Raw genomic sequence first — 15,210 nt, 5'->3', positions numbered from 1 at the left:
TGACTGCCTTGAGGTCAGAAAACCTGTTCTAAGTCCAGGCTTCATCAAATGTCAAAAATGATCAGGAACACTACTGGTGGGTAAGGAAACACACTTCTGGTTCCTGGGGTTCTGACAATTCAAAACCTCAATGGAAAAACCAGCACAGTACTTGGCACACAGGAGCTTGAGCAGCAGTAGAAATGGTTAGTGTTATACTTCCCCCAAATGTCTTCCTTACACAATTTTATGGTGTTTTAGGTAAAATTATTAAAACTTTTATTACTACTATATTAACAGAAATCTCCCTTCACATTTGGCTTCTTTTTAAATGTTTTTTCTAACCTCCAAGCAGAGCTCTGACTACATAATATCCCAAGAAAGCTGCCTTCTTTTCCTGTTTCTTTTTGAGGACAGTGCATACATTATCTGTGATGCCTACCCTGCTCATGTTAGGAGCACCTTAGCCCACTGCTAGACTCCTAAATATAAATCCAGAGCAGTAGGGGCTGGCCACCATTAAAACCAAGGTTGTTGCAAAAAGCCCATCTTCAATAAGAATACTCTTTTGAGAAATACAAACTGAAAATTCAAAATGAAGTAAGAGAACATAATGAAGTATTTTTATTGTTACACCATTCTCATGAAAAACATTTCCTGAGACTCATTCAGATATTTTTACAAAGGTTACATTTTCCATAGTTTTCTTTATTAACACTATTAATCTTTCGTTCAACAGCAGTGCAATTGTGCAATGGTAGAACAGACAAATTGTTTTTGTGTCAAAATACAGTAATGCCTACTAAGAAGTTATGCAATCTTCAAAATTTGGGGATAAAAGAGTGAACAATATAAGTTCTCTGGAGATCTGCATCCCAGAGAGGAGCCAAACCATAAGTAAATAAATACACAATGTACGGGGGAGGAGCAACTGATACTGAGGTTTCTAGAATGAGGGACTGAGAATGGGTTCTCATTTAAAACAAGGCTGTTGGAGAGCAAGGCTGCAGATGGTGTGTAATGGTGCACATGCACCAAACTGGGCCGAGCACCACAAGCAAGGGAAGAGCGGCAGCAGGTAGAAAGTGCTCTGGGTGTGAGGACCAGAAGGGAGCTTTCTGGGGACAGGGGAGAACATAATGAAGGAGAGGGTGAAGGCAGTGAAGCCAGTGAGGAGGACTCTGCAAGTTGGTCAAAGGAAGAGATGTCTGTGATGGAAGTGATGGGGATACTGCAGAGTGGTCAAACGCAATACATACATGAAAGCTAGAGCTCATGGCATGTATGAGCAAAGTGAACATCGGGCATGGAAGAGCTGAGAAAACCATAACTGACATGTTTTCCATATTCCTTCTGGAGTCCTAACACCCTCTGCCACATTATTACCTTCTCCTACAATTAATAATCTAAAATTCCTCAACAGGCACTTACTGTCTAGCACTTTTGCTGCCTATGGAAGCAACAATGCTAAGCAACGGATGAAAGGAATTGGGGATCCTACTTAACAGACAGTCAAGAAAGTAGGGGCACAAAGGAAGAGGCAAGCATGCAAAGACCTCTGAGAGAATGGTCCATGTGAGGTCAAAGCAAAGGGAAGATACTAAGCGTTTCTACTCAAGAAACTGTAGCCACAGTACACAAACAGCAATGTGTTCTAGGACGAGGCTCTAACTCTACTGCAAAAAATTAATTCACTATGAAAGCTGAATCCGAGTTCTGAGAGGATAAAAGTATCAAGTTTATAAAGCCAAAAGCTTTCTGGACTCCTTTAAAAATGTTCCTAAAGCAACACCATCGATAGGAGTAAAATTCTTGGCAGGACAACGGTTGCAGTTTAAAGACATAATGACCAAACTGCAGATTTAACAGCATCCTCTCATCATCCACACAGGATTATTATAATCTGTCATGTCCCAAACATCAATATTTATCAAATTGTAACTGAGTTGAATAAAACAGGTGAGGTAAATAATTGCTTTTGATTCATGTTGATTGGATGATAGAGAAGTGCTGGCCTTTCATTAGAAGATCATCCACAGCTGAAGAAGTGATATGCTAAAGAGTAAACTAGTTTTAAAAGGAGAAAATAAAGTTCAAAACACTGGTCTGAGAAGTGGTAGAAGATGAAGGTTACAGAGCCTTAATCGATCCCTAGGAAGTGGGAAGACTTTGCTACTTTATGATGCACAAAGAACACTAAATCGGAAAGTAGCCTGGGAAGTCTGCTAAGGGAGATGTGAAAACAAAGGAGGATGTGACAGGAAAGCATTGCCTCAATGAGCCTTCTGTGAGACGCCCCCTCCCCCAACCCCTAAGACAGGTTGTCCTGGAACTCACTATGTAGACCAAGCTGGACTCTAACTTACAGAGATCTACTTTCCTCTGCCACCTGAGTGCTGGGATTAAAGGTGTGCACCACCTCTGCCTGATTCTTTAGTTAGACTTTTATCATTTAAATTCTATTTTAAATTAAAATAGAAACATATACCAAAATTTTCACATGACTTCAATAAGGCTTATCTGAAACTTCTAAAAGAATGTGAAATCTTAAATAAGAGATCCTTTCTCATGGGTGACGTGTAGTTTGTCACCTAAAAATAATCCTGTAATCACATACTTATTGTCACTAGGTATTTTAGTATTCTATTTACATGAGTTGAGAAGATCAAATACTTTAGATGAAGTTACATTAGCACATAGGATGTAAGCAGCAATGGGATCATTAACAAACACAGACGTGGCCATGTCTGTGTTTTGTTGCTTTTGTCCTGCTCACCTGAAAAGGTCTCCAAATTTACTTCTGAGGTGGCTGCATGACACATAGAGGTCATAGAGATAGGCCAGGATACATCTTTCAGGAGAAGAGCATTCCGAGGGGTTGACAACATGCTTCACCACGCCACACAACCTGAGGACAGAGACACAGGGGTAAAAAAGGCACATGCCTTGATAGTATGTGAGTAATTGATGAAATCTTTAAAGTGAGAATGTGTCTACCTAGTACTTGGAAATATGTATCCGACATCCAAAAAAGAAGCCTGGTTGTTCATAAAAATACAAAGTTATTAAACATCAATTTTTGTTATGCTGAATACTAGACAGGTTTTTAAAAAAACAAAAACCTCAGAAACATCACGGACAGTAAGAAACAAAAGTAATAAAAGGATTTCCCCAGCACTTTGGTGCACATGGGACTTAAGCTGCTATGACTAGAACACACAAGGAAAGGGTAGGCAGAAAAGTTCACGGCAATACAACGTTTCCCAAATTCAATCGGTTGGCAAAAACTGTCAAGTTCACTAGTTTGGAAAGAAACAATTCTTCAATGCAGGGAATCTGCTGAACTTGATGAATTCATAGTTTGGAATCCCATTTCTCTTGTTTATCCTAACTACAGGCAAATTTATCCTGGTTTATCTTACGTGAAAAATAAAAGTCCATTCTCTTTAGAGGCATCCTTTATAATAATGCCTTTCTTTCCAAAGTATCAATACCACAGCCACTGTCCTCCATTCATAACCATGGACTCCTCTGTTCATACAACATGGAAGGCAGTATGGCATAGAAGGGAACACCTGTGATCCACCATACACATGTCTGACGCCACCACCACCAAGTATCTGACACAGGTCTCTGCATAACATGTCACCAATAACATCACAGATGACTCAAACCCTGCAAAGGGTTTAATAATCTTCCAACTCACCACCCTCACGGGACAGAGGGCTATCAGGTGACGTGATCTGAGCAGAGAAAGGAAAGGGGAGATTAGGTTCCCCTGTGCACAGTGTGGACCACTCTGCACCCTTCAGAATACAGACTAGGAACAGCAGGAGGCAGTCTGCCATATACAGGCCTGTTAGGGACAGGAATTCTCCAGCATCAGAGATGGATGCCAGGAGAATGAAGGAACAGCCAGTCTGAAGGAATGTCACCAGACGGCGCCACTTGGTGAGTATACAAGAGGGCAACAGATGCAAGGATCAGGCAGTTCAAGAGAGAAGCAAGGACTTAGTCTGTTGGTTATACGGAAGCCAACATTCCCAACATGACATAGAAAGTAAAGAATTATCCTGTGACTAAAATAAACAAATACAACTGATGGCCGAATTCATCCTACAGTAGGGGTTGCACTTGCCAGAAATAAAAACTGTGATCTGATGTTCCCAGTCATATGGGGGGGGGAGGGGAGCTGATTATGATTTTAGTGAAAAGAATACCCTACTATGTGCCATAGTTAGAGTCAGCTGTCAACCTGACAGGACCCTGAGTCACTTGGGAAGGACCCGGGGGACGAGACTTAACTTCTAATTTACATAGGAGGGTCCAGTTTACTGAAGCCTGCGCCATCTCTAGGCAGATGGTCCTGGGACATACAGAAAAACAAGCTGGGCAAGCCAAAGAAGCAGGCCAGTAAGCAATACCGTTCCTGGACCAAGATTCCTTCCTTGAGCTCTTGTCTAGGTTTGCCTCAATGATGTGGCTATAACCTATACACTGAAATAAATCCTTTACCCAAGTTGATTTTGGTCATGGTGTTCACCACAGCAACAAAAAGCAAACTAGGGAATTGTTCATAAGGTAAAAATATAACAAAGTTAAGCCAAATAGGATTTTGTGAATATTAAATAAGATATTTTAAATGTAAAAATAAATTATACTAAAACAACTTTGAACTAACAATATAAGAACAACCAAACAAAAATACTTTCTCCAACTCAGTATGAGTTCATGACCATTGAATGAGTTATTAAATGAATTATTTAAAAACTGAATGAATGGTTTAAAAAAATAGTATTGATAAAACAGTAATGAATCAACTTCCAGTTAATAATTCTTGTGAAAATTTTCAAGATTTATTAGTCCTGTGATGTTGGGCACATCACTTCCAAACTCTGCACCTGTTAAATGACAGAAAAGTGCAGCCTTATATACACACATAGTTCCTCACGCTTTAAGGTTTTTGAGATTTTAAGCTACACGTACTATTAATACACGCAAACCTTTTTTGGTTTTCTAAGAAAAGCCTCTGTAAAAAATGATGCCACTCAAGAAATACTGCTTATAAATTAAATGCATGTGTTAAGGTCACAGAGAAAAACAGACAAATGAGGAAATGGGAGAAAAAAAACGAACAGACTGTCTTTTCTTCTGAAAGGGCCTGGAAGAACAGGTGGGGAGTGGGCAACAAGAAGTGTGCAGAGGTTACCAAGAGCTCCTCGCATTTCTTTGGTCTCTTAAACACAGTCTTGCAGATACACTAGGCAATGACTCAGGCCACCTTCACAGGTGACAGTAGAGTGAGCCCTTGTCTAGCAGACACAAGCAGGCAGCTCTCGTTAATTAGGAAGACGATGATGAGTGAGTTTCTGCAGTGCAAGTGTGTTACAAAGCTTATTTGGTGTCTGATTCTTCACACATAAACTGAGAACAGATGCACAGTTGCTGTGCCCACTGTTGTCAGTAAGCCATGATGCTACGCAGCAGAGAGAAGAGGGCTGTGACTGACAAGGAGATGGAGAGGAGAGCAACAAGTAAACACAGAGGCAATCACACACTCTTCCTCTATTTATAGCTCCTTCTCTAGGAAATAGTTTCCGTAAAACTATTTTTAGGTACGTTTTCATTGACTACTTAATAAGACATTTAAATTGTCAAAATAAATGGTATCCAAGTTGTTTAACTTGGGGCTTTTATGTGATTCCTAACAATGGAAGTGGGGGTGTCTCTGACTCTTTTTTTCTGCTCATGGGATCCCTTTCCTCCTTCTGGGATGCCTCATCCAGCCTTAAAACGAGTGTGTGTGTCTGGTCTTAATGCATCCTGTTATGCCATATTCAGATGATAATGACTGGGAGGCCTGCTCTTTTCTGAAAGGAAATGGAGGAGGAGTAGATCTCAGGAAGAGGGGAGATAGGGAGCAACTAGGAGAAGGGAAGAGAGGAAGGGAAGGCTGAGGTCAGGATGTATTATATGAAAGAATAAAGAAAAAGAAAAATCACTACTTCAAACCAACAGTGTAAAACCAAATATATTTCTTATAACTCAGCACAATTTTTTTCTCCCCAAATCACTGTATTTTATTATGAATTCTACCTTTTAGGATTAGAAAGAAACAATGCCACTTATATACCCACCCTTCAAACACCTGGGCTGTCTGATCAGGATTTAGGATCAGGCAACTATGATACCGCCTGAGAACAGCCACGATGCAGACGCACAGTCCTGTAGTGTAACTTCCTGCCAGGCTAGAAGACTTCAGGAGCAGCTCAGCTTCCACCACACTCAGTTCATTCAGTAACTGCAACAGGAAAAGCCAGTGAAGAGAATGTAGGTCACAAAACAACAGGAAACCCCTTCAATGAACCACTAATGTACTGTTCTATACATGGCTTCAGAAAACACACCAACTTTTGCAACTATTTGCTTTGAAGCCCTTTCTAATTTAAACAAATGTTCTTCTGTCTAGACACTAGTTTGTATACAACCAGGATATAAATAGTGCTGAAATGCTTACCCAAACTTTCTACTAGCCCAAAATCCTGGACTGGGTCAATTTAAAGAACAAAATGATTATTTTTTTCTTTTTCCTTTTTTTTTTTTGTTTTTGTTCTTTTCTCTTTCTTTTGAATGCAAAGCAAGTAATAACTACTTTCTTATTTATAAAGCTAGGAGCTAGTATACAATAAAAAAGCAAGCCTAATGTTTATTCATTAACACAAGGAATAAGTGGACTAAAATGTGTGTAACTACAGTGGGACAAATGAAATTATAAGGACTATTTTAGAAGTCATTTTTGCTTTTCACTGATAAATTTGACTACAGAGAAAACAGTATTTCATCATTCCCCAAGCAAAATAATAAGGACTCAAAAACAAAACAACAAGAACAAAAAACCCTTGAAGCCAAAATAGTTCTAAATGGCAGGTGTGTTACTAGCACCAATTATGACCTAACAGGAAAACTGTTAACTCAGAATGTCTCAAACACTTCCAAACACACTAGGTACTGGAAACAGTTTTCATACAGTGAAGGTGGTGCATGTTCACAGGCATGACATGGTTCCAATACAGAGAGAGTTGGGGTAGAAAAGCGATTGGAAAAGCTTAGTCATTGGACACTAAGTTCAATTAGATAGGAGTGAGGGATTCTCGTATAACACAGCAGGATGATTGCAGGTAACAGCAAGCGCTATATCTAGCAAAATTAAAGGGAAAAGAACTCTTGACAGTTTCTAACATCAAGAGATGATGTTTGAGGACACACATATGTTTAACTTGATATAAAGAATATAAATAACACATACATGTTTTGAAGCATCATATAGTGCCCCAGAAACCCTACAATTTTTTAAATATTTTTATACAAGTTAGAAAGTAAATTTAAGGGACTTGTAAGTGATTCCATGGTTAAGAGCACTGTCTGCTCTTTCTGAGGACCTAGGTTCAGTACCCAACACCCACATGATGTCTCACAAGCATCTGCAATTCCACTTCCAAGAGAACCAATGACCTCTTTGGAACTCCACAGGCACCAGGCACACACATTGTGCACATATGCATGCAGGAAAGACACCCCAACACATAAAATAAAATAAATCTAAAAAATAGAAAATAAATAAATTTAAGCCAGGTCACAAGCTTGAAGCCTCAGGTACTCAGAGGAGTACTTCACTTCAGATGGAGGTTTCAGACCAGCTGAACAACAGAGTGACATCCTGACTTTTAAATCAACAACTAGAAAATTTAAAGAAACAAGATAAGCTCTTTAATGTTTGGTAGGTTTGGTTTCCTAAATATGAGAAAGACACAGTCTCTTTGACACCTGTATTGCAAAGTCAATGAGTCCATTGATGTTCAGTGCTGGTTCCATGAGGTCAAAGATGAGTTGAATATGGTGAGCCAAAGGGAGGTGATAGGACGTTCCAGATGCAAAGCTTGTAATTTGCTCCAGCACATTGTTAGAGATCTGCTCAGACAAAAGCAAGGAAAATCACCAATAGTCTGGGTGACGCTTCAGTTAGATAAATTACTTTGATTTTTAAAGTAACACATATTCATGGGATTCTACTTAGAAATTAGAATGTGTTTCCACAGAAATCAAAACATATACAAATGAGCATTCTTTTCATTATGATTTGAAAAAAAGTAAGACAAATTACAGTTTAATCTATTTACTGATGACACCAAAGGGGAAGCACCCAGAAGTATTAATCACCAGACACACGGACATGTTAACTGAAGAACAATGGATTTCTTCTCAATTTCACAGTATTTTACTTAAATCATCAACAGGTTTCTCCTTCGCCAATAGTGATATTGGGTCAGCATATCATAAAATAAGTACATTAGGAATTATTTTTGTATAACTTAAATTAAAAAAAAAAAAACACATGTTGAAGGAGGCAACCTGACACTTAAAAATGAAGCTTGAGAAGCTTCCAAGTCTACAAGGTACATCAATAAAAATTAAGGCTCGAAATACACTGTTTGAGATTTTTAAGGAAGTAGAACTATTTAAAACGTGTGAGAAAACAGTCTGGAATGGCTACCTGAGATGTCACTTGATGTTGATCAAAGTATGAGAGGAGCTGGAGTTTCGTGAACACAGTTTCCGGGGTTGGAAAAACTTCCTGCTTGCTCTTCCTGGCTTTCTGTCCTTCATCCCCAACTAAATAAACACAAGATGTGTTACTTTCCTCTGAAATCAAGCTCTTCATGTTTTTAAAGATACTTTTTTGGATGTATGTATGTATGTATGTGTGCATATTCGCCTATTATTACATCTGTGTACGGAGGCCAGAGGAAAAAACATCTAGTGTCATCCCTCAGGTGATATCACTATCTTATTTTATTAGGGACTGGCCAAAACTCACCAAGTAGGCTAGACTGGCTAAGGAGTAGAAGAGATCCGCCTGTATCCAGTCACACCCCTCCCCTGCCCTCCTTCAGCAATTGTAATTTGCTCCAGCACATTGTTAGAGATCTGCTCTAGCATGCTCCATCACGCCCAGCTATTTTTATGTGTGTCATGGCATGTTACTAAATTACCTCCCCTGTCCCCAGCTTTTTATGGTACTTTTTATTGAAGTATAGCATATGTAAAAGAAAGCATATATACTCTGCATTGTCACAAAACAGAATGAGATCCAAATATTGAAATAAAACCTCAGAAGTCTACCTATATACCTCTCTAAATCACCTCTGCTTCCCCCAGGGGACAAAGATTTGGACATCTTCCATCTTGAATGGGTGGAAACCTTCACTCAACATCATGTTTTCAAATTGGTTCATTGTGGAGGTAATTTTAATCTGTTTGAAAATTTAATAATTCTCACATACATTATTCCAATATATAACATTATTTATTAATTCTAGTGAATAATGACTAGATTCTGGCTATCATAAATTGTCTATATAAACATTAATCATTAAGTGACTTTTAAAACACAACAGCGACAATAAATGACCACGGAGAGGGAGCATCAAGGCCCACTATGATTAAACAGGCCATATTTTAGGCTTTAAAAATTATGTATTACTTTTTATTTTGTGTTCATATGCAGTCACCATGAAACATGTGGAGAGATCAGAGGAAAATGTGAAGGAAATGTCTCCTTCAGAAATTAAATTCAGGTCATAAGGCTTGATGACAAGTTCCTTTGTCCACTGAGCTATTTTACTGGCTTTTAGACTCACCTCAGGTATTTTTCTAAGTCAATTAAATATATATGAATATTTATTTATAAATAAATTTACACAATTTTGCTCATTTGAAGGAACTCTTGTTTTTCTTCACAGCTAAGAACAAAATGCAAAATTACAATGAAGTACCTAGAAACAGGACTGCATCTATGTATTTACAAAGACAAATTTGAAAACAAAACCTAACGGTTGGGCTACAGATTGTCTATCTACCAGCACTGTGTGCTAACAGGTCAGCAGCAACTCAGAAAGAGCTCTATGACTCAGTCTCACGTGGGAAACATTAGTTCAGACAACACACGTGTTTTATTTCTTTACGTAAGGCATAAGAAGTCAGCTATATTCCATGCTATTCCACAATACTTTGCTAATGGCAAATGTAATGCCTTAGAAAATTACATCAAAAGTAGACTTCACTTTGAACAGTAAGTCAAATAGAGAAACAAACCTAGTTGTCATGTTTCAATTTAATACAACAGATAGTGATACCAGAACAAATACCTCAGCAAGATGTGCGGGCATCAGAAAGGGGAGACAGCTCAGTTAGTGAACCGCTTGCCCTGTAAGCGCAAGGCTCTGAGTGCAGATCCCAGAACCCACACTTAAGAACCAGTGCTAGCCGGGCCGTGACACCTGCCTGTAATCACAGCACTGGGAGGCAGAGACAGGACAGCTAGTACAGACTAGTTGTTGAGTTACGAGCCAGTAAATGACCAAGTCTCCAAACAGACAGACAGACAATGGAGGGCTCTGGAAGAACGACACATAAAGTTGTTTTCTGACCTTCACAGGCACCACACACAGGCACACACATAAAAGCAGTGTTAGTAAAACACGCTGAAATCCCACTTCTGTCAAATGAGACCAAATACAATACAGATTAGAACTATCGAATTAATGAAACTTCCTTCTCCTAGAATATCTATTCTCATAAGCACAAGTTAAACATGGGATGAGGTCTTCTCTACAGCTGTTCTTATATGTGTCGTAAGTTAATTTGACATATCCAAGTTTTGGTTTAGCTTTCAATTCCCTAGTATCATTCAAAACTGAAAAGGCTGGGCCTATTGTCTTGTGTACAAAATGCTTAAAAACATGAAGTTAATACATTAATTCAGTCTTCTGAAGACGAAAACAAACACAAAAGACTTGAGGAAGTAGGCCTTGCTACAACTTGCAAAGTGCATTTTTCTTTGCTCATTTGTGCAAACAGGCTCCATTACTGATATATGTAATGTCATAAGAGCTCAACTGAAAAGATATAATTGAGTCTTGCAATTTAGAAAGAATAATACCGGTATTTAGTGGAGGTTCAAAATGAAAGATTACAATGTCATTTGTACAACTAACAATACACTTTTTTTTTTTTTTCCGTGACAGGGTTTCTCTGTGTAGCTTTGGAGCCTATCCTGGAACTCACTCTGTAGACCAGGGTGGCCTGGAACTCACAGAGATCTGCCTGCCTCTGCCTCCCAAGTGCTGGGGTTAAAGGCGTGTGCCCCCAGTGCCTGGACTACACTTTTAATATAAAGGCTTTTCATACCCATTTTCTTGTTTTCATAACATACATTATTGCTCCTTAACTTTTACATTAAAATTATAGGCCTTTAAATTCTGAAAGCGTTGACCTTTCAGATGGTGAACTGGAAATGTTATTTACACTTTAACTTAGGAGGATCAGAGGTAGCTCAGTTGGCAGAGTGCTTACTTAGCACGCAGACAGACTGGGTTCCAGCCCTAGCATCACATCCACAGGGCATGGTGGTGTAAGCCTGCAATCCTAGCATGAGAGAGACAGAAGCAAGAGGAACAGAAGCTCAGGGTAAACCCCAAATTCCAGCCTGGAAAACAGAAAACCCTATCTGAAAAAGACAACTTGTAACAACAAAAGAAATCCCCGAGGGGAAGCCGGGCTGGTTCTCCAAGCATCTTCAAGTGTTCCTCAAAAACCTAAGTTTTGTTATCCCAACAACAAAATACATGCTAGTCCAAGAGTTTGGTTTTTTTTTCTTACTAGTCTTCATTTTGCTGAGTTAGGTAGGTGTGTGTGTGTGTGTGTGTGTCAGGAGAAATTTCCATTAGCCTCAAGTACAGTTGGCTAGCTGCTGGTATATAAATGAGGTCTTAAATAATAGCTTAAAATGAAGACTATTTATCAGATGGCATAACATTGTATCTGAAATCAGTATCATTAAAATAGAGAAAAGGAAAAAAAAATCCCCTCTGGAGATACCACTTTGAAATGGTGTTTATGTGACTGATATTTTGAAACGCTGAACAGGAACATTTCTTTTTTTAGTCCATATGCAAGAACTGTCTACTTAAGGGTTTGGTACAGAGACAGAACAGGTGATTGTCTGGCATTAAAACACGACTGTGAAGGAAGGAAGTAGGGTCAACAGAAAAGACACCACACTGTTTCCTTCCCCTTCAACCTCCTTTGGTCTTTCTAAACCAGAAATTTCGGAGATCTGCAAAGGTCCTCTACATCAATTTGATGAATTAAGCATGGCTGCGCCTCTTGTAGGCATCAGCACTTCGTACCCCCATTCCAACTGTATATACCAAAAGCTGGTTTGAATGTCCTTTGCTAGAAGTTGCACGGCTTCTAAATTCAATCTTCTAACGCAACTCATTTCCTCTTTTCTCTGAGAGAGAGAACACAGCACAACTGATAAATAGTTTTCTTAGACAGAGCAGTTTCTTGCTCAAGCTTGACAAGAAGCCAGGAAAAGACAATTTCATTTCCCTTTCTCAGCTCCTGGTCATTTCTCATTATGCTGGTGTATTTGAAGGCCCTGAACTGGCAAGGGAAGGGAGCCAGGGGACAGGATGGAGATCACCCATGAGGGCCACTGTGTCCTCCAAGCCTCAGATGCTGTCCCTCAGAAAACAGGCTGAAACACAAACAGGTAGTCCTTCTGCTCTGCTCAGGCAGGTACACCTACGTTGATGGCAGAAAAAGTATCTACTTCAGTGATTTCCACTTCTAGGAAAAGTCTAGTATACATAAGCAAGCCCTAGTAGTTTATCCAGTTAACGTCATGAAAAAGGGAAGGGCTCCCAGAGGATTCTTCTCAAGAAGGAAAACCTCACATAGGAAAGTGAGCTCTCTGCACGGGCCAAATGCAACCCTTTCCTCCTTTATATTATTGAAGTGTTACAGAGGGAAAGACCAGTGGTGGTGCTAAGGTATAAAATGGTGCCATGTCATGACTATGAAATGATGTAAACCTCAAAAAGAGTAATTAGGCAAATATGAAGTAGATAATTAGAGGACTCCAATTGTGCAATGTGATGACACAATACAAGGGCAAAGCTCTGGGGGGAAAAACTATGTGAAAAGAATAGGGAAAGAAATTTCTAAGTCAAAAAGGCATTATTAAAGATCAAATTGCCTCTTTCACTTGGAATTATTTGGTGACAGACTTAGCCATGACTAGTATCGCCATTATCCTTCTGAATAACATGAAATCATCAACTATACCATGATTGGCATCCAACATGAAATATGAGAGAACAGAGGAAAAAAACCACAAGCTTATAAAACCATGCAAAGAAAGGACTGTCTGCAGCCAGTGCCTCATCTCATTATTCAGTACGTCATCCACGGGGATGACCACAGAAAACATGGTACACACAGGAAAAAGTACAAAACATACTATATCTACCTACCGATGGTGGTGAATTAATAGAAAGGCTGCTAGTAATGAACACAAGACCTTACTATGTAAATGTGCCTATTCATATTTCAGTGTGACAGTCATTCAAGAGAGGAAGCACTGGTGACAGTGACGTGAACCACTTTGATAAAGCCTGTGAGAACAGGGAACACAAACAAATGCAAGGGGAGCCAGGGCACTGAGGCTCCTTACCCCCTGATTCCGTGGTGCTCTTCTTGTTTAGGATTTTCAGGATATCTTTGGTAATCTTCTTCAGCTGATGCCTGGCTTCATCACGCTCTTTCCCGACTCCATAGAGAAGGATTGTGCGCTGGTTACATTCATGACTTGAAGACTCATCCTGAAAAACAGCAAATGCCTCTGAAGCCGGTTTGCAGGACTGGGGGTACAGTGTATACTCCTGAAACACACTAATCACAGCCTCTCCATGCCTGCTTGTGGGGGTGGCATCTGCCTGCTCTGCAATTCACCTCAACCTCCACCGGCAACACCCCTGTTTTTCCAGTTTGGAACATGCTAAAGTAAAAAATAATAAAGTGCCAGCTGACCTGAAGCATTTGATGTGGGCGTACCCTACAGAGTAAGTTCTGGCTATTGAAAGATTTTTTCATTATCTAAATTTGAACATGGCATAAAATGATGATACTATTTCCTTAAGAAAAATATCATTTCCTTAGTGAGCTTGGTCTTAGATATACAGCAATAGTGTGTGTTTTATATTTAGGAGAAAAATCGTGCTAGGGCCTTCAAGTGCCTTCAGAAAAAGATACTACACTTACCGTATTAGACATATTAGTATCTATTTGCAGATGATAGGAAAAGTAAAGTATAAATTTCATTAGGCATAAGCTAAGTAGCTAGAAATACATAATCTGAGATGCTCACTATCACTCTTCCATTTAGACCTGACTCCTCCAATGATCATGGCAAATCCAAGCTCTACTGTTTTTTCCTTGTAAGAAAATAAATTACTGAGTCACTGAGTAATAAACATGAATCTAGCACTGAGCTGGATTACCCTTAGCCAGCTGTAACTGTCCAAGGGGTAGCCTAACTCCTAGGATTGGCTCAAACTTTTCAATGCTAATTTCTCCTTGACATCTTTTGTTTTCCACTTTCTGAATGAAGTTATTTATTTTTCAGTTGGATCTTTTAATATATCTCCCTCTTTTTTACTCTTTGTATAACATTGTCCATACTAAGGTATCCCCTTCCTACTCACCTCTTATCCTAAAGAATTCCTCCCTGGGGAAGAAAATTGCGTATGTTTTATCATTAGCCACAGTCAAACCCTTCAGAAGTGGGGAACTGCAGTGTTACCCACAGAATTATGTATGTTCTCTTCATACAGTAACAAACACCATGCTCCTGCAGCTGGTGAGGAAGCACCATGTTCACTCTCCAATTCTGTCATTTACACTTGTCTTCAGGTAACAATTCAATGACACTGGACTAGAAATAATACACATTTCCATTTCCTGTTGACTTATCTTTTTATATCCCTCTGCTAATTTTTAATGTTCCAATTGTCCAAATAGACCTATAGAGGTCCAAACTGGGATGGTGAAAGATAAAATATCCACACACTAATAACAACACAGGACAGCCACAGCCATATAGTATACCATGCTTAGGGCTGAGAGAGCTTGGAATGTATCTTAGTCATGACACTCAACAAACTCCATAATCCTGGGTAAAAAAAACCTAGTTCCTCGTCCCAGAATCTTCTTCTGAAGAAGAGGGTAATGCCATCTTCTATTTATTGTGAGAATAAGCGAGACATATGCGCACATGCAATGCCCTAGAACACTACACTACACACACACACACACACACACACACAC

The 15,210-nt window shown here is 39.3% G+C and overlaps 1 protein-coding gene across 11 annotated transcripts in view; it reads right to left on the bottom strand.

Moving 5' to 3' along the window:
• Med12l (mediator complex subunit 12L) overlaps positions 1–15,210 on the bottom strand; it is a 346,663-nt gene that overhangs the window by 60,978 nt on the left and 270,475 nt on the right. For all 11 annotated transcript variants that reach the window (XM_076574135.1, XM_076574139.1, XM_076574140.1 and 8 more), the window contains 5 exons: positions 13,559–13,706; positions 8,531–8,649; positions 7,804–7,947; positions 6,117–6,280; positions 2,756–2,887 (listed from right to left, as the gene is read on the bottom strand). In XM_076574135.1, coding sequence (XP_076430250.1) covers positions 2,756–2,887; positions 6,117–6,280; positions 7,804–7,947; positions 8,531–8,649; positions 13,559–13,706 — 707 coding nt within the window. The remainder of the gene's footprint in view (positions 1–2,755; positions 2,888–6,116; positions 6,281–7,803; positions 7,948–8,530; positions 8,650–13,558; positions 13,707–15,210) is intronic.

The sequence above is a fragment of the Peromyscus maniculatus genome, chromosome 6 (assembly GCF_049852395.1).
Source record: "Peromyscus maniculatus bairdii isolate BWxNUB_F1_BW_parent chromosome 6, HU_Pman_BW_mat_3.1, whole genome shotgun sequence".
NCBI lineage: Eukaryota > Metazoa > Chordata > Mammalia > Rodentia > Cricetidae > Peromyscus > Peromyscus maniculatus.
Note: the sequence above shows the minus strand (reverse complement) of the source record. Positions and strands in the feature narration are given on the sequence as shown.